This window comes from Marmota flaviventris, chromosome X, assembly GCF_047511675.1.
Source record: "Marmota flaviventris isolate mMarFla1 chromosome X, mMarFla1.hap1, whole genome shotgun sequence".
In the NCBI taxonomy this organism is placed as follows: Eukaryota; Metazoa; Chordata; class Mammalia; order Rodentia; family Sciuridae; genus Marmota; species Marmota flaviventris.
Genome location: NC_092518.1, coordinates 91,117,246 through 91,142,555, shown reverse-complemented (window position 1 = coordinate 91,142,555; position 25,310 = coordinate 91,117,246). Strand labels below are relative to the sequence as shown.

At 33.6% G+C, this 25,310-nt stretch overlaps 1 protein-coding gene across 2 annotated transcripts in view; it reads right to left on the bottom strand.

Moving 5' to 3' along the window:
- The window catches only part of Radx (RPA1 related single stranded DNA binding protein, X-linked), a 64,928-nt gene extending 55,083 nt beyond the window's left edge, over positions 1–9,845 (bottom strand). For both annotated transcript variants that reach the window (XM_027932755.2, XM_027932771.2), the window contains exons 1-2: positions 9,203–9,845; positions 2,397–2,539 (exon numbers count right to left, since the gene is read on the bottom strand). In XM_027932755.2, coding sequence (XP_027788556.1) covers positions 2,397–2,539; positions 9,203–9,845 — 786 coding nt within the window. The remainder of the gene's footprint in view (positions 1–2,396; positions 2,540–9,202) is intronic.
- Positions 9,846–25,310: the final 15,465 nt, after the last annotated feature.

The window sequence follows — 25,310 nt, the reverse complement described above, 5'->3', positions numbered from 1 at the left end:
GTTAAATGATACAGAATTCTATGTACACTTGTACACTATGGTTTCCATTTTGTCAGATAATTTAATGTGCTATATGACATGGTCACATGCAATATATAATATACAGGCACATATGTGCTATGTATGATACACATGATATGATAGATATGCATATATTGAATATGTAGATATATGTATATACATACATACAAGAAAGGGAATAAAGCCAACCAAGTTGACAGTGGTTTTCTTTGAGTCATAGATAATACTATTCTCTTTATATAGGTGTCTACATTTTCCAAATTCCTCCCAGTAAGTATGCATAATTTTTATAATAAAAGCTTAATAAAACACCTAAAATGGTTCTTGATTAACATGAGAAACTACAGTATACTAGTAAGCAAAACAATCAAACAGAACACAAATATATCAAGAAAATAGTTCTGATCAGCATTATATGGCACAGAGAGTCAAGATAATAGAAAAGTATGAGATTAGAAGGTCATTCATGAATAACAAGCTAAAGAAAAAGCTAATGTGGGCTGAGGCTGTAGCTTAGTGGCAGAGCGCTCGCCCAGCATGTGTGAGGCACTGGTTTCAATCCTCATCACCACGTAAAAATAAAAAATAAAAAATAAATAAAGGCATTCTGTTCGTCTCCAACTACAAAAAAATTTTTAAAAAAAGCCAATGTAATTGTTTTGTTTTGTTTTGTTTTTACATTTTATTGACATTTATTAATAAATTTGAATTCATGTATTACATATAATCCACTTACCCCACCATATGTAAAATATTTATAAAACATTTATATTTAGAGACAAATAAAAATGATACTGTCAACACCATGAAAAGACAAACTTGAAACAATTCAGGTTCCATAGCAGTTCAATGAGTGAATAAGTTGGGTACAACAGAGCCCCAGACAGCAGCACAGCAACATATGTTCAACAGACTGAGGCAAAGAAATGGTTAAAAAAGAAAGAAACAAAAACATTTAACATAATCCTAATGGAATAACAGTGTAGACTACTACTTTAAGCAAGTTTTTAGTAAGTTACTAAAAACTCAAAAGAAATACAATCAAGCAAAACAAGGACTCTTGAGAAATACATGGTGAAATTATTAGGAACAAAAGAGTCACAGAACTCTTACCATCTCTGTATACAGAAGTAACATGATATCAGTGAGACACACCAGAACTGCCAACAACCCATGTTTTTCTAAATGGGGACTTTATGGGTGTTTAGATTCTTCTTATTTAAACATAGCATCGCTTTACTGGTAGAATTACCTTGGCTTCTTCAGGGCATATCACCCCATCCACTTACATATTCAACAATATATTGAAAATCTTAAATCACAAAATAGAAATTTTAAATACTTGGACAAACTGGATTTGTATGGCACCATATAATTGTTTTACCATAACCCATGCATTGAGCTGTCAGGGAAAGGCTATTACCTAGCTACCACTTTTAGTTACAGTAACTTTATTATTTTTTATTTGTTCTTTTTTATTTACACATGACAGTAGAGCTAATTCTGACATATTTATACAAACATGGAGTACATCCTATTCTAATTAAGATTCCAGTCTTGTGGATGTACACAATATTGAGATTCACTGTGGTGTATTCATGTATGTACATAGGAAAGTTATGTCCGATTCATTCCACTGTCTTTCTATTCCTATGCCCCTCCCTTCCCTTCATTCTCCTTTGTCTAATCCACTGAACTTCTATTCTTCCCCTCTCTCCCTCACCTTGTTGTGTGTTAGCATCCACATATCATCAAAAAGAACATGTGACCTTTGGTTTTTTTTGGGATTTAGCTAATGTAATTGTGTTGAAAAGTAAATGGGAGGCCATCAAGTGAAAACATCCAGTGTAGACTACTACTTTAAGAACCTTGCTTGAAGAAGAAAGAGGGAATAGAGAAGCCATAAGGTCAAGGTAGATTTTTTTCTCTTTATATTTTTTAAATATGATACTACAGTATGTTTATATGGTGGTATGAAAAACACAGTAGAGAAGAAAAATTTGGAGACAAAGAAAAAGATGTGAAGGAGATCAGCTGTATGTATGAAGGAACTAAAGAGCACCAATATAGAAAGAATTTATTTTCTCTTTTATTTTTTGTAATGCTGGGGATTGAACTCATGCCCCACAAATGCTAGGCAAGTGCTGTACTACTGAGCTATATCCCCAGCCCCCAAGAATTTCTGTCTTACTATAAATTACAAAGAAAAATACTCTGCAATGCATATATATATATATATATATATATATATATATATATATAATTGAAACTTTGGAATATTATTTAAACTAGTATTTTATCCTACATAGAGTCAGCTATATAAGTTATAATCTATAAATGCAGATTCATATATATTATCTTGTCATTACTTGTACCTGGTAAGGTTCAATCATCTTTTTATCAGGTTTTCCATAGTATCGTAGTTTTGATTTATGCAAGATCCTCACAAGCAAGGCAGGAAAATTCCTTCTGTTAGCCCAGGTCATTTCAAGATGAGAAAGGGAAATGATTCTGGTATCTAGAATATAAAAAAGAGAAAATTTTTTTCTACTTAATATGTCATGGTAACTTTCAAGATCTATTTTAATGTTTAAAGATGGTAGTAAATCACACCAAATGTAATATCTTGCCAACTATACTTATATATACTTCTACATGAACTATGCCTCATTCCTAATAAATATAGGTTTATATATACCATATATATGTGTATGTATGTGTGTGTGTATATATATATATATATATATTACTATATGCCAAATATATAGGTGAATACCTATATAAACTAATGCAGTATTTCATCTAGATTGCCCTCCACCTTACCAAATCATTTGATTACTGCCTGGAAAATTTAGATCTTACCTTACCTCTTAATTATTTTCCCATTATGAGGCACTTGTTTAACATACAGATTTTTTCACGGTATTTGCAGGGAAATGGATGGCATTAGAGCAGATTATGCTAAGTGAAACTAGCCAATCCCTAAAAAAAAAATGCCAAATGTCTTCTTTGATATAAGGAGGGCAACTAAGAACAGAGCAGGAAGGAGGAGCATGAGAAGAAGATTACCATTAAACAGGGACGAGAGGTGGGAGGGAAAGGGAGAGAGAAGGGAAATTGCATGGAAATGGAAGGAGACCCTCATTGTTATACAAAATTACATATAAGAGGATGTGAGGGGAAAGGGAAAAAAAACAAGAGAGAGAAATTAATTACAGTAGATGGGGTAGAGAGAGAAGATGGGAGTGGAGGGGAGGGGGGATAGTAGAGGATAGGACAGGCAGCAGAATACAACAGACACTAGTATGGCAGTATGTAAAAACGTGGATGTGTAACCGATGTGATTCTGCAATCTGTATACAGGGTAAAAATTGGAGTTCATAACCCACTTGAATCAAATGTATGAAATATGATATGTCAAGAGCTTTGTAATGTTTTGAACAACTAATAATAAAAAAGAATAAAAAACATATAGGTTTTTTTAATGATATATTTCTGTAGTATTCTCACCTCAGTTTCATATAAAGAGATATCATCTTCCTCAAACATGCCAGATATGGTTGTTTATCAGTGCCTTTGTACTTGCTGTTCTCTGGAGCTGGACTATCTTCCTCTTAGATATCCAAGTGTCTTCCTCCCATCCCTCTTCAAGTTTACTTAAAGGTCACTTTCCCAGTGATGTTATCCCCAACCACCCTATTGAAAAGTAACCTCTTTACTTTACCCTGTCCCAGAGAGAGCTTATTATCTTTCATATGCTATATAATTTGAAACATTTTAATCTCCAAGCCTGCTTAAGGATAAAAACTACTTAAAAGCTATTCATCATCTTAAAGGATTAACTCATACTTTTGATTTATCCTCCCTTGGGTTAAGAAGGGTTCCATCTGCAGTTTTCTCCTAATTTTACTCTCACAGACCATAGTCCTGACTTTTAAAATCCGAATTTGCAAGAGTTCCAATATTTTCAGTTTGTTAAGGCATCCTCCTTTTCCATCTTTTTTCACATAATATATTACCTAGTCAACGTTTTGGCATAAAAGTCATACTTGTAATTTATTTTTACTAAGAGTTTTAATGGTATGCTATAATTATGCTTATACCATAAAACAGAGATTTTTCAATATTACTAGGATACCTTGTGTAACTTTCTCACTAGATTTTCCCAAAACATTAGTAGCCCAGAATCATAGATCTGAATATTTGATTTTTTAAAATATTTTTAAATATTTCTTTTTATTAAACATGGTCAGACAAATCATGGATCAGTTTTGAATTATCTAGAACATACACATAACACTCTTGATCAATGAAGGCAGATATGACTACTTTATCGACTGAAATAAATTCAAGAGCTACATGGTTTTGCAAAAAACAGAGTTTTAAGAGCTACTGTTCTGCCATAATTAGGTCCAGACAGTTAGCTCCAATCAAATATCTATCAGCTCAATTAACATTTTTCCAAGTCTGGGTTTTTAACTCACAAATTTAACAGAATATACATACTTCTCAAATTCAAAAAGGAACTAAAATCTATTTACAGAGAATGAGGAATACCTGCAAATTCACAGCAATAAGTGTGTACATTATCAAAAAAGAAAGAATAAAAATAAAAGGTATACAATAAGTTAGAAAATAAACAATGGAAGAGTGATTCTAAAACTTTTTGGTCCTGGGACCCCTTTACATTCTTACAAAGTATTTAATATCTCAAAGAGATTGATTTTGTTTATGTGGGTTGTATCTATCAATATTTATTGTGTTATAAATAAAAATAAAAAGAAATTTTAAAAATCATCAACTTAAAAATAGTAATAGACCTAAGATATAATTATAATTTGAAAAATGACCATATTTTCCAAAATAAGTATAGTGAGAAGAGTAGTATTGTTTTCCAATTCTGCAAGTATCATTAGTATCTAGCTTATTAAAAAACAGCTATATTCTCATGTCTTCTTTGGCATTCAGTCTGCTTCAATGTCACATGTCAGGCAGCCTCTGGAAAACTTCATGGTGCAGTTGTGAGAGAATAAGAGTGGAAAAAGGTAAGTAAAGCCTTAGTATTATTATTAAAATAGTTTGACCTCAAAAATCCCTTAAAATGTATTGAGTACACCAATGGTGATACTTTAAGAATTATTGCAGAAGAATAAATTTAAGGGATGCAGAAAGGAATAAAGATAAAACCTGAAAATAATGAATTAGAAAACACTATGCCACAATAAACAAAAAGAAAACAGTAGTACTAATAAATCAAATCATCTGGAAAAACTAATGAAAAGGTAAATTTCTGGCAATTCCAATCATGAAAAACAATACAAAATATAATATTCAGAATGTACTAAAACTTACACACAATGAAAAAATTGTTAAAAGAGTATTATGTATGATTCTATATAAATAAATTTGTAAGTATAAGTGAAATAGGTAATCTTCTAGGAAAATACAAATCACCGGTATTGTTGTAAAAAGAAGAAAACCAGGACAGGTCATTAATCATGGAAGTAAATGAAAAATGTGGAAAAGGAAATAGTGGCCTCAAAATGGCAGCAAGTTCACATGGATTTTAACACATTTTAAGGAATAGCTCTGTCCCTGAGCCACAAATTGCTTCAGTGCCCAGTAAAATACACTAATTATACCTATTCATTTATAAACTTAGAATAATGCTGAAAAATTTCAATAGAAGTAGTACAAAAGAGAAAAATTATTAATCAAAATAATTTGTGATGGTAAAAATCTTAAATCACGTTCTAATCTACTATAGCAGCATGCCAAGGGACAAATGTGCCAGGACTAATTAGAGTCCTAAACTTCTTTTCTTGTTCAGGAGGGGAATAGCGTAAATTATGAAGACACACATGGACATGTAAGTTTGAATAGTTGAGTATTCATGACTAGAAAAAAAGTACTAGAAGAAAAAAATTATCCTGCAAAAGTCAAAAAAATAACCACAACCTAGTAGGGATTTGAAAGTGACTCAACATCAGCAAATCCATCAGTGCAATTTATTTCATTCATTTCGTTATTCAAAAAGCACTTACTTAATGCCTACTGTGTGCCAAACATTGTTCTAAGTATAAGGGTGATGTCTCACAATGGTGAAAAAAAGTTACAAATCTTATGAACAGTTCAGAAGAGAAAAAAAAAAGAAAATATTTTCAGAGTATTATGACTCAATGAAAGGCATTTGCAGGGTGCTATAATAAAAATAAACAGGTAGGGAAAACTTACTTAGATATACCTTTCTAGAATGTTTTATATATTTGAGTTGAAACCTGGGAATGGGAAGAAGCTATTCTGAAAGGGGAAAAAGCAGGTGCAGAGTACCTGAGGCAGGCAAAAGGCTGGAAGTTTGGGAATCAAAAGGCTGGCATTGCTAGAACAAAATGAAGAAAAGAAGGGGTTAGAGATGAGGTTAGAGAGGTGAGTAAAGGGATTCTGTATGGCAGGATCAACAAACCCAGGTCCATAGCCAAATCATGCTGCTGCCTATTTTTGTAAATGAACTTCTATTGGAACACAGACCCATTCATTTACACATTGTCTAGGCCTGCTTTAACTTATGATAGCAAAACTGAATAGTTTTGAAAATGACCATATGTCTTGCAAAGGTAAAAAGATTTATCATCTGACGTTTTATAGAAAATTTGCCAACCACTTCTGTAGGACCTTGTGGATCCTAGTGGGTAGTTTGAATTGCTGTGTAAATGCAATGGGCCACTGCAGAGATTTAATCAGACAATTGGCATGATCTAACCTCCATTTTAAAAAGCTTGTCTTTGAGGTCACAATAGGAGTTACCTTTCAGTCACGGTTCTGACTAGGAGAAGGCATGAGAGAATCTTTTGGGGTGCTTGCAATATTCTCTGTCTTGATGGGAGTGTAATGACACAGGTGTATATATCAGTAGAAATTTATCAAACTGTATTTTTAAGACTTTTTCATTTTACCATGTAAAGTTATACCTTAATAAGAGGTTTAAAAAGCACAAAAATATACAATAAACAAAGTTTAGAGAAAAATGGACAGAGTGTGAGAAAATAAATTAGAGTATATAGCAGACAAAAATTAATAACCATTAGCAAAGAAATTTTACTAATAAATAAAAAAGTCAAAAGATATCATTTTAAAATAGCAAGACATATGAAAATGAGCACTCATACATATTAGTGAATATAAATTAGTACAAATTTTTCAGATGATTTGTCAATTTCCATTAAATTGATTCAAATATTTTTTTACCCCAGAATTCCACTTCTAGGAATCCATCTGTTTTAATATAAATACTTGAATACAATCAATATGCATATAGCCTAACAATGTTCAACACTGTATCTAATATGGAAAAACTAAACACTGCCAAAGTTACAAATTACCATTAACATGGGCATGATTATAGAAATTACCGTATATCCATTCTATGGAATATTATATATACAAATATACATGAAAGATATCTAAGATAAATTAAGTGGAAATAGCAAATCATGCGATGCCATATAATTCATTATTCTTCAAAGGTGCACACAGAACCATAGACAGTTTGGAATTTTGAGAGAGAAGTTGAAGGTATAGGGGAAGGTTAAAGAGGTCTTTCATTGCACTCCAGAATTTTATGATTAACAATTTCAAACATAGCAAACCTGAAAGGATTTTTCAAAGAACAACAATAAACTCACTTCCTAGATTTTACCACCACCATTTTAGTATACTTGGATCTTGCACTTTTAGCACAACATACTTTTAAATGTATAGTTTCTTTTAGCATAAGGACATTGCATTTTGTAATAAAACATGTTTCTGATAAATGAATAGATACTACTTTAATAATAACAACAAAAACCAAATATACAAATTTTTAACTCTTTTAAAAGCTAGAAATATATACATTTTAACTCTTTTTAACTCTTATAGGACACCAATGTTTCATTTTACATATTCAATTCTAAAAATAAAAATTATCAACATTTAGAATAGTATGCTTAAGATAAAATCAATCTATTATTTACATCATTACCCTAAGTACATGTATGAAGACACGAATGGTGTGACTCTACTTTGTGTACAACCAGAGACATGAAATATTGTGCTCTATATGTGTGCTAAAAATTTAGAATAAATAAATAAATTAAAAATTAAATTCAGTCCATTATTTCACTCCAGAAATAATTTTTAAAAATTTACTTATTTAAATCATCCTTGACTACAAATTTCTATAACATTTTCTTTTTGCTTTATAACTGGATATGACTATAACTGTGTATTTTTCAATTAGTTATCCTTTCGCTCTCATTTGTTACTGTTACAAATCACAGTAAGATGACCTGTGGTTTAGCAGCTTGATTAAATACTGAAAATCAGTAAGTGTAGAAAATTATATTTCTCCTCCTAGTACTTTTTATTTAAATTTTTGTATTTTATTCTTGTCCCATATGTGTTCATGCCCACAGTATTTTCATTCCCCTTAATTCCATCTCATAGGAATAATAAAAGCATTTTAGAGCAGTTACTGATGAGGAGCTGGCATTTTCTGGGTAACTTCCCACTTCTGATACTGAAAAATTGAACTTCATAGGTCAGTAATGTTCATAATAAGTAATAAAAAACATAAAAAGGAGAATTCTGAGCCTTTCCACAAAATCATGCCCTCAAAAAGTGATATTTAAATAACTGTTACAAGGATATAAAAGTGGCATTTTGATTAATGTAAACTATTAAGAAATAAATCATGGGACATCCTTTATGAATGAAGGTCAAAACCTGCAAACATGCAAATATTTACAACTTCCATGCAAAATTCAAATCTACATGCTCTTCAACCAATACAACGTACTATTTCCACAAATGAAACGTGATGCAACAAAGCTTCATTCACCATAGCCAAATATATAACTAATGCAAGAGGAATACTGAGTTCCACATTAGTATCTTTGCTACACTGAATTTAAGATGTGTTAAGGCACTTCAGAATGGCCACTCTGCAATCAAACCGAGAGAGGGGCTGCACAAATTTCATTAAGAAAGCTTCTGTCACTCTTTCAAGAAAACTTGTTTGCTCCTACCCTTCACTTGTAATCAACAATACAAAAGCACCTTCATTTCCTTGCCTTTAGCGCAAGCTCCTGGAAAAAACAAAGCAACTTTTGGAAACCCTTTGCTGTTCCCTCCAATTACTTACTGTTAAAATTGTATTCCTCAGGTTGCTTGTCGGTTAACCAGATATCTCCATAAGGATCTTCATTATTCCACAGCGCCAGGTAATGACTCTTCCCGCCCCTTAAGGGTCTCTCGGGTTTCTCCTCATGTGCTCTATTTCTGAAGGGAGTTTCTAAAGAAATTGCGTCTAGGGTCTCCCCACAGTGGACATTATCTATGCACAGGATTCCCTGGCCTACCCTTTTCTCATTGTAAAGACACGAGACTCTGGAAATTTTCATTTCTATGCCAACTTTAAGAATATTCTGATATACAAGAGAGTTCAAGCTGGGGTCCAAGTAGCACTTCTCCTGGTACACCCCGTCTGAGATCGTCACATCATAGCAGTAAAGGGGAGGCTTGGGCACTGTGTCCCGTGGCTCATCCTCTAACAGGTACCTTTGGACAGCCAGGACAGTGACAGGCACCACTTCGGAGGGGGTGACCCACTGACGAGGTGAGCCAGTTATTTGCTCAAGAACCTTTTGGATCCAGGACCTGGGCCCCTGGGCACCAGCCCTTCGGATCACTCCTCCTGGGACCCCAGCCCGATCTCTCTGAAGGTTTGGCCAATCTAGCCCAGCGTGTGAGGGGCCAGCCTGAGGCTGACCTGACTCACCAGACATTGTGATATAACCTCGAACTCTCTGTACTCCTAAAAGCTAGTTTGCCGGGTTCAAAGCTGGGAGAAAAGAAACCGCGCGCTTTGGCGACGATCGCTACTCTGCCCCTGCTAACTGGCAAGTCTCCGCCCCGTAGCGAGGCTGCAAAGACGCTACGCCTGCGCGCGCTCCAGCTTTCCCGCCCCACCCCTCGCCCGACTTGCTTCTAATTCTGAGGCACTGTTACTAGGCAGTAGCACCAGCGGGTTACGTAGCAGGTCTTCCGACCTGGTGCCTGCCTGATTGTGGTCTGGGGGAGGAGTGGCCGAGGAGTAGGAGGTGGAAGCGATGTCATCAAGGTTCTCAAAGCTTAGCCAGAGGCAGGGGAAAGAGAGCTCCTGGCTCCCACTAAAAGGAGAGTACAAGTGGCAATTGGAAAAGAAAGTGTAAGGAAGTAGGGTGCATGTAATCAAAACTCAGAGGTTTGGGGTTTGGAACTTGGGCCAAGAACAGAAAGTAATTTATCCTTGATTAATATACATGAATGCGATAACATGGGTCTCCTGTAGTATGAACAAAACTGGATAATGTATGCTTTCAGGACAGCCTTCAGGACAGTCTCTAGCGCGCGCGCGCACACACACACACACACACACACATACATACACAGAAAGAAAAGAAAAAGTCCTCAATAAACATTGATTGCTACTGCTTTTATGATTAGCATAATTGTCTGCAGTAGCTTCTTGAGAGCAGGGTGGGTGAATTAGTGATTAAGTGCAAATTAAAACAGAAGATAGTAGAGTTGACTTGATAGAATCACTTTTAGATTGTGCTTTCTTTCTTTCTATTTATTTATTTATTTTTTATTTAAAGGTGGACATAATATGTTGATTTTATTTTTATGTGGTGCTGAGGATCAAACCTAGTGCCTCATGCATGCTAGGTAAGTGCTCTACCACTGAGCCACAACCCCAGCCTACATTGTGCTTTCTTAAAATGCACTTATTTTTAATATAATAACTAGCCTAATATACAGATAAGCTACAGACTTTCAATACCTGCATTTCATTAGTACAGAGGAATAATATCAGGAATAAGTTTGAAGTGAAAAAACTTATTAGAATAGCCAGAATTAAAAATATAAGGGCTCAGTGGTAGAGTGCTTGCCTTGCAAGTGTGAGGCAGTGGGTTTGATCCTCAGCACCACAAAAACATAAACAAAATAAAGCTATTGTCCATCTACAACTAATTTTTTTTAAAAAATATGATATTTATTAGATGTATCCAGAGGTGCTAATATTACACATAATGTAGTAATTGTCCTAAGAATATTTGTAAGGTTTTATGAGCTGATTTTGTTTTTATTAATTTCATTTTGCTATTTTATTTTATTATTCTTTATACACAGTTTATTAAGACCCTACTATGAAACAGGTACTGTTCTTGTCTACTGGGGATAACTATGGTCAGGGTTTCATAGTCTAGCTTTTCACTGCTTGGGCTGAAGAACTCTGCCATTTTTAATATTTAATTATTTCACTCATTCTACATATATTTTTCTGAGCTGTGTACAGTTGGCTGTGGAGACAAAAAATCATAGTAATGGGAAAAGGAGTGGAGGGACAGGAGTTAATATTTTAGAGTTTGATTAGGGAAAGTTTCTTTAATACCATTGAGTACAAGAGACCTGCAGAAAGTGAGGGGGTGACCTATGTGGATATCTGGGGAAACACTTGAATCAGAGAGAACAGCAAGAGCAGATTCCATAAGAAACAGAAAATACGTTGGATATTTTCAAGGAAATGCAAAAGCAAGTAGGTTGTAGTGCAGGGGAGAAAAGAAGAGGGGTAGATGAAGTCAGGTAGGTAGCTGGCCCAGAATGTTTTCCTTTTTTGAGCAGAGGATTGACATTACACTTCAACTTGAGCTCCATTTCCTTCATAGCACCTCACTGAACCAATTAAATCTAGAATGATCTTTCTCTTCTCAGTATTGCCTTGTATATATCATTCATTTAACATTTGTCATCTAATAACTTTCCATTAAAAACATGTCATATACAATGGAGATTCAATCAACCATAACGAAGAATGAAATTTTGTCATTTGCTGGTAAATGGATAAAACTGGAGAACATCATGCTAAGTGAAATAAGCCAGAATTAGAAAGTAAAGGGTTGAATGTTTTCCCTCATATGCAGAATCTAGACAAAAATGAGGAAAATAAGTGCGTGTGAGAGAGAATCCCATGAAAATAGAAGAGAGATCAGTCAATGACAGAAAGGGATAGAAGGGGAGAAAAGAGGAACTGTGGTGGAATGAAATTGACTATTATGCTATGTACATATATGAATATACCATAGTGAATTTCAACATTATGTTTATCTATAAAGCACCAATTTTAAAAACCATAAATAAATTGAAGGAAAAACAGCAGAGTACAGAAAGAGGAATGAGGGAGAGAGGATGAAAGAAAAAGAGGAAATACTAGGGACTGAAGTGGAACAAATTATATTCCACGCATGTGTGTTTATGTCAGAATGAACCCTAGGAATTGTAAAACTATACTGCACTAATAAAAAACATTAAACAAAACCCTTTCAAATTATGTATTCTGTCTGATTATGGCACTCTTTACATTTTTGGCTAGAAAATTAGTAGTTGTAAGACTGTCTTGTGCACTATAAGATGTTAAGAATTATTCATGGACTCTACCCAGCACATGACTATATTACCTACTCCCCCAGACTCCATTGTGACAATCAAGAATATCCCCAGTCATTGCCAAATGTCTCATGGGGTACAAAATATTCTTGGTTAGGTGGCATTGGAGTAACTAGATTAGAAGCTTTTTGAGAGCAAAACCTGATTTGTTCCTTTTTTATTTCCTATAGTTCTTTCACAGTTACTATGCATAAAAGGAATTTGAATATTTTAAATAAATGTAAAACACAATTATCACTGCCTTTCTTCCAAAAGAAATATACAAGTGTATCTTCCCATAAGCACACAAATGCAATAAACACATATTTTAATTTATAAAGCATAAAATAAGTTCCCTCAACGTAGGCACTTTGTGACTTTCACTGCTGAATCTCCAGTGGTAAAATCAGTATCTAGCATAAAGTAGATGCTCAACAGTAATTGTTAAATGATTAAGTGAAATTGTGGATTTTTATTAGATTTACTGTAGGAGTCATTAAATATCAACTATCTATTATTTATCCTTTAAAAAGAACATAATTGAAGTATTTAAAATCTGATTCATCAGCATCTTTTGAACTATGTACTCTATGCAATTTATGCATAATAATACTGTATCATCACATTCTGGTCCCTCCAGCTAATTCATGAAAAATGGATTTTGATTGTACTGCTTGGTAGTTGAAATTGGGAAGAAATAGCACCCATGTTTGTTTTTACACTACAATTCACAATAAAGACGTACATGACTAAGTGTACACTTTTGGAGTCTTTTGTATTGCTCTGGCAATCTGCTGATAATGTGTGCCACACTAAGAATTTAGGTGTCTATTTGAGCATTTGTTACACTTACAGGAGTATGAATGCTCCCTGATGTGGTATTATTACACCTGTTTTAGGATCAGTTATAGTACACAATAAAAGTAATTAAGGGAAGAGACTTTTAGAGTGACTTTTAGGGTAACCTTTAGGTTAGTTTTTCTACCTCATCTGGAAGTATTGTTACAGTGCCCTCCAGAGGTTAAATTATAAAAACAGACAAGGCTATAAAATGGATATGTTCTAAGTAAGATATTCAAAACACTTTAAATATTTCACAAAATGTATTTTGGTAGAACACCAAATTTGGTGCACATCGATTTATTCATCTTTAAAATTGTACTAATAAAAGTAGTCACATTTGTTGAAAATTACTTCATATGGGTAAAGTACTTAAAATAATGAATGGCACATAATAAAAATTCAATAAATGCTAGCTATTGTTGCTATTATTCTAAAAGGAAGATAAAGGCATGACATAAAATCATAGAATACTACAACTATAGGAAGCTATTAGATACTCATTAGTTCAGTGTTCTTCAAACTGTGGATTGTGAAGCATTAATGAGGTTATGAAATTGATTTACTGGGTCACAACCAGCAATTAAAAATATGAAAAAAGAATAGCACAGAAAATATCAAAGTGCATCACACATAGTAATTGTAAGAATTGCTTCATAAAATTCTTGTTTCAGATTTGTTTTCATGTATATAAGTATACTGGGCTGTGCTGTAAAATGTATTTCTTAGATTAGGTTATGGCCAGAAATGTTTAAAAGTAGCTATTAAAATTCAGCTTCCTTTTATTACAAATTAAAAAGTTAAGGTATAGAAAAGGGGACTAACATGAACAAGATCACACAGTGATAAATAGAAGAGCATCAGAAGTATAAGTCAAGATTCTTGGTTACCAAGCCTTAATAAAAAGGTTTTTTAATGGGTTGGGGTTGTAGCTCAGCAGTAGAGCGCTTGCCTAGCACGGGTGAGGCACTGGGTTCAATACTCAATACCACATTAAATATAAATAAATAAAATAAAGGTTTTGTGTCCATAATAGGTTTTTCAAGACCTTAAGTCTGATAAATCCTGCATTATTTACTATATATATATATGTGTGTGTGTATATATATATATATAATTTAAATAAACTTATTTTGATCTATTCTATTATTCATTAACTATCCTTTCATTCATATCCCAGGGCAGGCAAATTAGCATCATTCCTTAGCCTTGGACATTGGAGGTACACTTGTAGGTGCATCAAATTTGTAAGATTATAAGAGTGTAGGTGGAGTTGTGGGGGAGGAGTAAAAAGAAGTGGCATGACTAGTTGGTGCTAAAAGGATGTGGAGAGTTCAGATGCTATCTCAAAGAGTGTTTAGGTAAGCTCTCCAAACATCACCACGGTAACAAGAGAGGGCCTGAGGGTGGCTGCCTGGCAACCAGAGCACTACAACCTCCAGCTCAGTGCTGCCCTTTTCCAACATCTTTCCCTTTTATGGTTGCTCTTGATGATTTTATTAACTAAATTGCCTCTATATACACAGATGGATTTGTATAGCTTTTAATATCACCTATTTCATTGGAATCAAGGATGTTCCTATGTTATCTTTCTCTCAGATGTGGAATATAGTTTGATTCATTTATTGGAGAGCATAAACAGAAATCTCTAACACAGACCCACCATTTCAGTGGTTTTAGTCCCCTTTTGCCCCTCGGTGTCTCAAAATAAATGCTAATATTTGTCCATATACCTTTGGTTATACTGAGTACATATTAGATGCACTATAAATGGTTTATGATGTTCCCTTTTCCTTCTCTTTTTACCCATTCAAATCCTACTTCTATTTTTCATAAAAATCTCCGTATGTTAGCTTTTCTTCTGTGTTCCAGTGTTATAGATTTGTAAGAGAAGTTAGTATTAGAATGCATTTGCTTATTTTCAACTTATTAGACCTTTCCTTTTCCTGGCATTTTCCTTGAAGAGAAAGAAGGACTGCCAGTAAACTTCTGGGATTTGGGAAATTAACTTTTCACTATTATCCTTATTTATCAACGTAGTATGATGTGTACAGCCTCAATGCTTATATTATTTCAATAATTTATGTTTGGTAAAATGTGTAGCTAAACTTTGATAACATTTTTGGAAATCTGAACACCAGTGTGTATACCGGGTTGTCTTATGTGAATGAGAACCAGGCCAGTAATTTTGTTCTCAATAAGCTATTTATCTCAAGATGTCTGGCTAGTTTTTTTTTTTTTTTTTAAATAATAGCTTTGTAGAAGTATAATTCATAAAGCACACAATTTACCCATTTTAAGTGCAGGATTCAGTTGTTTTTACTACATTCAGAGTTGTGCAGTCATCAAAACAACATAATTTTAGAACATTTTATCACCATGAAAATAGTCCTATAAACATTAGTAGACTTTCCCAATTCCAGCTCCCTGCACCAGCCCCAGGCAACTACTAATCTACTCTCTGTCACTATGGATTTGCCTACTCTGGATATTTCATGTAACTTGAAATATGCATTGTGTCTGACTTTTTTCAGTTAGCACAATTATTTCAAGATTCACCCATGTTGTTCACTCCTTTCCTTGACTGCTAATATTTCATTCTATTGATATACCACATTATATTTATCAATTCATCAGCTGATGAACATTCTTTCCATTTTGGACTATAGTAAAAAATGATATATTAATGTATACTAATTTCGGGTAATATATGCTTTCAAATCTCTTGTATAATTACCTAGGAGTGATATTGCTGGCTCATAAAGCAACAATATGGTTAATTTTTTGAAGAACTACTAAAGTGTTGTTCCATTTTACATTGCCACTAGCAAAATATGAATTCCACTTTTACCACATCTTTGTCAATAACACTTGTCATTGCCCACTCGGTCTTTTATTATAGTCTTTCCTTGGTATGCACATAGCTGTGCACTGCATATTTTCTTCTAAGTTTTCAGGAATATATCAGATATTTTCAAATTCTCCCCTTAATACCTCATTATTCAGTTTGGGCATCCAGATTGTTCTTGGAAAAATAAATGGTTTATTTTTTATGTAGTCTAATTTATATATTTGTTTTCTCCTGCTTGTACCTTTGGTACCATATCTGAAGTCATTGTATAAGCCAATGTTACAACTATTTACTCTTATGTTTTTAAAATTAGAGTTTTATAATTTTAGATCTTACATATAGGTCTATATTATATTTTGAGTTAATTCTTATATATAGTGTAAGGTGGAAGTTCAAATTCATTGTTTGGCCTATAAATATGTAGGTGTCCTGGCACTATTTGTAGAAAACATTTCTTTCCCTCACTGAACTATATTGCTATTCATGCTGATAATCAATTGACCATAATTTTAAGGATTTATTTTTGGCCTCTTGATTCTATTGCATTGATTTTATATATATTCTTATTCTAGTGCCACAGACTTGATAACTGTAGGTTTGCAGTAAGTTTTGAACTTGAAAAATATTAGTCCTGCATTTTGCTTCTCTTTTCTCAAGATTGTTTTCACTTATATTCTAAGTCCTTTGCATTTCCATATGAATATTAAGATAAGTTTATTAATTTCTGCAAAAATGAAAGCTGGAAGTTTGAATCTTTAGATCAATTTTTTTTGGGGGGGGGGTGTTGCCAACTTAACAATATTCAGTCTTTTGATAAATGATCATGGATGTCTTTCCATTCATTAAGGTTTTATTTAATGTCTTTCAAGAATATTTTTAGTCTTTAGTGTACAAATCTGACACTTCCTTCATTAAACATATATCTAAGTAGTTTATTCTTTTTGATATTATCATAAATAGAATTTTTCATAATTTTATTTTCACACTGTTGATATTATACATAGAAATTGAGTTGACTTTGTCTTAAAATCTTGCTATACTTGTATTTTAGTTCTAATAAGATTTTGGTTGACTGATTAGTACTTCCTATATATAGTACTTCCTATATATTAGTACTTCCTATATATGAGATCATGTAATCTGTGAATCAGGAGTTTTATTTCTCTTTTTCAAATCTGAAAGTCTTTATTTTTTTTGTCTAAATATTCTTGCTTAATTGCCAGTATAGTTTCAAATAGAAGTGGTCATTTTTTTTCTTTTTCCCAGTATGATGAGAACATGCAATCTTCTTAACAGTTTTTGCTTTTAATATTTTGTTAGCTTCTTGTTTGTCTCAAACTGTAACACTGCCATAGGCAGTTTCTATATTAAAAAAATCCCTGCTGGTTGATACTGACAAATGCCCTGGATATAGTGCTGTTCATGTAGAATAATATATGTGTTCAAATAAAGACAAGTTTTGAGAATGGAGCTTTGTAGTAAAGGTGTCAGAAAAAATGAAATGTAACAATTCTCTGAGGATGAGATATTTGGGGGGCAATGGACCTTTCTGCCCCATCCAGTAGCTGCAATGTTTCTGGTTTTCTTTTTCTTCCTTTTAAATGATTCCTTATTTCGTTCTTTCCTTTCCTCTTTCTTTCTTTTGTGGTACTGGGGATTGTACCCAGGGGTGCGTTATCACAGAACCACATTCCTAGCCCTTTTTATTTTAAAAGGGTCTCCCTAAGTTGCCCAGCCTGGTCTCAAACTTCTGATCCTCCTGCCTCAGCCTCTTCAGACATTGGGATTACAGTCATGCATCACTGTGTGCAGCATGCCTCTGATTTGCATATATACTACTGCTAGTGAGGATGTTTCCAGACTTTTATAAACCTGAATAGAGGGGAATAGGTTTTGGAGAGTTAAGATAAACAATACCACATAGATCACCATTCTTACTGAAAACCATCCATTTTTCTCTAGTAACCACCCCCTTTGGATTGTGTAAGCCTTTGGATAATTTTAGAGTTCAAAAAAAAAGTTAATTTTGACATTTTTGCCAATGTTATTGTTGCTTCTATGGAGGAGTGGATTTGGGAGGTTCTAACTCCAGTATTCAGGAAATTCCTCCTGTGTTAAGTTTCAATGAAGAAAAAACATTCTATTTTTTTTTTTTACAAATAATTTCAATAATGTTAAAGTGAAAACAACTCTGAGGTAAAAGGTAATATTTAAATATCATATTATTGCTAAGTAGTTACTTTTCTTAGCATCTTCAAACTTGATCTCATAGACCATGTTTTACTTACTCATAGAATCCTTAGTGCATAGTACTTAGTGCACAGTAAGCAGTCAATAAATTATTGTCAAATATATACATGTGTGATGAAATGATATTCCCTTTAAAAGTTACCTGTCATATACAGGTAATTCTTTAAAAAAAATCTCAAAATTGGCTGTAAGACTTCAATATCACCTAGAATTTATTTATTTATTTATTTTTTCCTTCCTTTTAAAAATTCAAGTTCTTTAAACCATTTGTTATTGATTTTTTTTTTAAAAAAAATCGATGACACTGGAATGCATTGCAATTCTTATTACACATATACAGCACAACTTTTCATATTTCTGGTTGTATATAAGGTATGTTGACACCAATTCGTGTCTTCATACATGTACTTTGGATAATGATGTCTATCACATTCCACCATCCTAGAATTCTTTTAGAAAATGTCATAGGGCTTTCCTTTCTGGAGTTTTCTGAAAGAATATTGTTTCCAAGCTATTCAAACTGTGTATAGTATAAAACACTTGTTCAATCAGCAAAAGTTGTTTAGGGCCTCACTAAGTTACTGAGGCTGGCTTTGAACTCATGATCCTCTTGCCTTAGCCTCCCAAGCCACTGGGATTACAGGAATAACATTGTAGCAAAGTGTCATAATGTCTAGGGTCAGGGTTTATGCGTAAAATCCGGAAAAATTAGAATGTGTGCTGATTAAACAAAGAATAAATGTAGATTATAATAATCAATAATTGTGGAATATACATGGATTAAATGAACTTACTTACATTAATATGCATTGTGTCCCAAGTTCCTGAAGTCCTAAACTATCTACATGGAGTCAGTGGTTTCCAATATTTGATTTAAAGAAAGTTTATTATGATAATATCAGTGACTTATGCAATCATGCAACTCATATGGATATCTTAGGGTAACTGCAGGCTCAAACCATACTGTCACTGGATGGATAGTATTGTTAGGGGTAATAGATTCTGTAGATTCCTCCCACAGATCCCCTTTACTAGGTTTTGCTTAGGAATACTAGAGAAGTTATATCTTGTTCTAACCCTCTCCTATCCACAGCCAAGGGGTAATCAATCCAGTAGGAGGCACAAATGCATGTATGTCTCAGTGTGGGAAAATTCTGTGGTGCATTCATGCACTGGAGCTTCCCTTTGGATCAGGCTAAAGTTAGATTTAGGTAGAAACCTGACATTTACTTGATTTCTTACTCAGTTGTAGCCAGCTTTATGTACTTTCTTACAAGATTTTCTTAGGAGAGTACTTCCACCATGAAACATTCACCCACGAATTTCTATCTCCTTCCAGGGAAATTGATTCCACACAATGCAGACATTGACTATTTGGAGATGGTGGATTATGGAAACAAAACAACTGTGTTTGGAAATAGCACTTTAGAGCAACTTGGTAAGTGAGTTCTTAAGAGGTTAGATAATTGAGAGGAGGAATGGTTGTTGGAACAATTCCTTGTCAAGTGTCAGTTCTGGCTTACTCCTATGAATCATATGTGGCATATAGCCTCTCAGCAGACCACAAACACTAACTGATAAAACATTTCTACAAATATAAGATAACCTCTCTCAGATATGTGTATCACCTACTCCTTTATATCCGTTAACTCCTTGCTCAAAATCAGAAAGGCCTACCTTGATTTCCCTGTATAGGATAACATCCCTGCTCCTATTACTGCTTTCTTTCCTAAACTGTTTTTACTTCCATTACATTTATCTTTACTTGCTTTATTACACATATGCATATTTATTCATTGTCTATCACCATAGACTATAAACATCATAAGAGCAAATACTTTTATCCTGCCTTCTTCAGTATCTGGAATATTATTTGATAAGTAATAGATATACAGAGATTTGTTGAAAGAAAGATCAAAAGCTGGGCATGGTGGTGCACACTTGTAATTCCAGTTACCTGGAAGGTTGAAGCAGGTGGATCACAAGTGTGAGACCAGCCTCAGCAACTTAATGAGACCTTTTCTCAAAATAAAAAAAATACATAAATAAAAAGGGCTGGGGATATACCTCAATATAGGGAACTTCCCTAGCACGTGTGAGGCCCTGGTTTCAATCCCCAGCAATGAAAAAAAAAGAAAGAAAGAAAAGGAAAGAGTAAATAAAGATTAAATGAATTATAAATAGATAAATATTTATTTGATCTGCATAACATACATCACATCATGAACTTATGACAATTCTCTTTAGAATATTCAGGAATCTTATATTTCTGTTCCCCTTTCACATAGCTAATGGAGAGAAAAGTATGTCTCTGTATGTCTTTGATTTTTTTCTTTTGGGGGGCCTGGTTAGTGGGGAATGAACTCAGGGTCACTCAACCACTGAGCCACATCACCAACCCTATTTTGTATTTTATTTAGAGACAGAGTATCTCTGAGTTGCTTAGTATCTTGCTTTTGCTGAGGCTGGCTTTGAACTCTCGATCCTCCCAAGCTGCTGGGATTATAGGCATGCGCCACCATGCCCTGCCTTTGATTTTGTTTTATTTTATCCATCTATTCTTCAGTGCAAGAGAACTAGTATGAATAAAGCTTTACAGAGCCCCTCACTAGGGAGACTTGTCAGCTAAGATGACTTGAAATATGTCTCCTTAATTTTTTTTTAAAGAGAGAGAGAGAGAGAGAGAGAGAGAGAGAGAGAGAGAATTTTAATATTTATTTTTTAGTTTTCGGCGGACACAACATCTTTGTTTGTATGTGGTGCTGAGGATCGAACCCAGATGCATGCCAGGCGTGCGCACTACCGCTTGAGCCACATCCCCAGCCCTCTCCTTAATTTTTTGCTCCTATCTCACTGTATGTATTGGGATAAAAGCATGTATACAGAGCTGATTTTTACATAAGATTGAGTCTTAGGTTTCAATTGCTATGGCATATAGCAACAGACAAACATCCTGCAAAGGATGGAAACTGGCAAACTATTTTCCCAGAGTGGCTCTACCAGTTTATATTCCCATCTGTGGTGTATGAGTGACTCAGTTTCTCCAGTATCTCATGAATATTGGGTATTTTGTCACTATTTTTTATTTTAGCTCTATTTTTAGAAATAGTGATATTTCGTTGTGGCTTTAACTTTCATTTCCCTAATGCCTAGTTGTGCTTTCCATCTTTTCAAGTGCTTACATGCTGCTCTGGTTTGAATGTATCTTCAAGAAAGCTTGTATTAGAAACTTACTCCCCAATGCAATAGTGTTAAAGGGTGGGACTGTGAAAAGGTGGAACTGTGGTGAGGTGATTAGACCATAGAATTCTGCCATAATGAATAAATTTAAAGAAATTAGATTGGGAGAGTTTGATCCCCTTCTGACTTATACGCTTGACATTTCACACTGAACCATGGAATGACCCAACACCAAGGCCCTCATCAGATGCTGGCACTACCTTGATATTAGACTTCCCAGCCTCTAGAAACATGAAACAGTAAGTTTCTGTTCTTTATAAATTACTCAGTCCCACATATTTTGTTAAAACAGCACAAAATGGACCAAGACATTTGTCATCCATACAGTCTCTTCAGTGAAATTTCTCTTCATGATTTTTACCCATTTTCTAATTGAATTATTAGTTTTCTTTTACTGTCCTTTGTCAGATATTTGGTTTGCAATTATATTCTCCTAGAGCCTGTAACTTGTCTTTTCATCCTCTCAATAGTGTCTTTCATAGAGCAAAATATTTATTGTTATTTCTTGTTAGTGTCAAGTTGGAGAACTCTTTGCTTAGCCCTTGTTTTTTTTTTTAAATCTTCTATATAAGTCCATCACAATCCAATTTGAGTAAATTTTTGTATAAGTTAGGTCATGAATCATTTTCTTGCCTGTTGATATCCAATTGTCCCAGTACCATTTGTAGAAGACTAACCTTCCTTCATTGAATTACTTTTGCAACTTTGTAAAAAATCAGGGCCTATTTCTCTATTTCTTGTGTTAGGATATTTTCAGGTTTTCAAATTTGTTAAATTGATCTATGTGTATATCTGTCCATCAATACTCACATTCTATATTGCTGGAGCTGTATAAGGCTTAACATAAGAAAAACTCATTTCCCTTTTTACCTGATTTCTCAAATGTATTTAATTATTCTAACACTTTTGATTTTCTATATAAACTGTAGATGCATTTTGTCAATATCTACAAAAAACTTGCTGGGATTTTGATAGTAATCATTACAAACCTGTATATATATTTGGGGAGATTGACATTTTTACTATAGTGAAGCTTCCAATGTATGAACTTCATTTACTTAAATCATTATTTATTTATTTAATCAGTATTTTGTAGTTTTGAGCATGTAAATCCTATGCAAGTTAGATTTATGCTTATTTCAAACTTTGAGCAATTGTTTAAATCAGCTTTGTGTCACTGTGATCAAAAGTCCTGGTAAGAAAAACTTGGAGGAGGAAAAGTTTATACTGCCTCATGATTTCAGAGGTTCAATTGTGGTTGGCCAATTTCATAGCTGTGGGCATCAGGTAAGGCAGAACATCATGGTGGAAGGGTGTGGCATAGGAAAGCAGCTCAGAACATGGCCACAAGCAAGAGATACAGCACCATTCACTAGGGACAAAATATAAACCCAAGTCATACCCCCAATGACCTACTTCCTCTGTCACACCCTATCTACCTATGGTTACAACATAATTAATCCATATCAGTATATTAATCCACTGATGAGGTCATAACTCTCATAATCTAAACATTTCACCTCTGAACCTTCTTACATTATCTCACACATGAGCTTTTGGGGGACACTTCATATCTAAACCATAATGGGCTCTGTGTTTTATATTTCAGTGTTAATATACTCATTGCCAATATGTAGAAATACAATTGATTTTTGTATGTTGAAATTTTATCTTAGAAACTCACTGAACTCATGTTTTAGTTCTAGAAATTGTTGGTAGATTCCTTGGAATATTTTATGTAGTACAGACCATCTGCAAATAGGGATAATTTTATTTATGCCTTTCTGACTTTAATGTATTTTGCTCCTTCTCTTTTCTTATTGTGGTGATTAGGATCTCCAGTATAATGTTTAATAGCATTAATGAGAGGAGATATAATTGTTTTGTTCCCAGTCTTTGAAAGGTAACTTTCAGTCTTTCACCATTAGGTTTAATGTTATCATGGGATTTAAAAAAAATATATTTATTTATTTATTTTTATTTATATATAACATAGAATGCATTACAATTCTTATTACACATATAGAGCTTAATTTTCATATCTCTGGTTGTATACATAGTATACGCACACCAATTCGTGTCTTCATACATGTACTTTGGATAATAATGATATCACCTTCCACCATCATTAATTATCCTATGACCCCTCCCTTTCCCTCCCAACCCTCTGCCCTATCTAGAGTTTTTAAAGATGTTCTTTATCAAATTTTGATAGTTTCCTTCTATTCTTAATTTGTTGTGAATTTAAAAAAAATAATGAATGGGCCAGGCACAGTGGTGCATGCCTGTAATCCCAGCAGTTCAGGAGGCTGAGGCAAGAGGATTGTGAGTTCAAAGCCAGCCTCAGAAAAAAGTGAGGTGCTAAGCAACTCAGTGAGACCCTGCCCCTAAATAAAATACAAAATAGGGATGAGGATATGGCTCAGAGGTCAAGAGATCCTGAGTTCAACCCACTATGACTCTTCCCCAAAATAATAATAATAAATGGATGTTGGCTTTTGTAAAATGTGCTTTTTTCATTAATGGATAATGGTCATGTGATTTTTCTTCTTTATCTAATTGATATGGTGAATAATAGTAAATGTTTTTAAAATGTGGAACAAATCTTGAATATCTGGTATGAATATCACTTGGACATGATATATTATTCTTTCTATACATTTCTTAATATGTTTTATGAATATTTTGTGGAGAAATTTTGTATCTACATTCATGAGAGCTATTGATCTGTAGTTTTCTTCTTTTATAACACTGTCCTTGTCCAGGTTCGGTATTAGGGTAATAATGAAGCGAGTTATTTCACTCCCCTTATTTTCTTGAAAAGGCTTTTTAGAATTGGTGTTAAATTTTCTATGAATATTTGTGGTGTTTGCTAATGAAACTGTTAGAGCCTGAACTTTATTTTTCAGTTTTTTTGTTTGTTTGTTTTTGGTGCTGGGGATTGAACCCAGGGCCTCCTCCATTCTAGGCAAGTGATTTACCACTGAACTACATCACCAGCCCTTGTGACGCTTTTAAATGTAAGAGAAAAATAATCTATTGTTTATTTAACCACAATTTTTCGTAGCTTCCAAGAAAATACTAGTTTCAAAAATTACTGTGACTTATAAATGATCCCTGATCTATAGTCAGGACCCTGCCAAACAAATGTGTTCTTTTTTGTAAATTCACTTTTTAATTTATTTTTTTGGCAGCAGAATGCATTACAATTCTTATTACATATATAGAGCACAATTTTTCATATCTCTGGTTATATACATAGTATATTCACACCAATTCATGTCTTCATACCTGTACCAAATGTATTCTTATAATGATACTTTTAATTGTTTATCCAATAAATTATTTCTTAAAATATATGTTTTGTGTAGTATATAGACATAATGTTGGCTGACAAAATTTGCTTATAACACAACAGTAAAAATTTAGGTAATATTATTTTTGAAATTAGTGTGTGGTTGGATTTTATTATATCATATGTAAAGTTAGTTACCATGCCTGAATGGCAGCCTCTAAATGTCTGGCTACCTCATTGAGATAAGTAAGATTCTTACACTCTGGATATCTGTTTGCCAATTTTGTTAAACGATAAACTTTGCAAAAT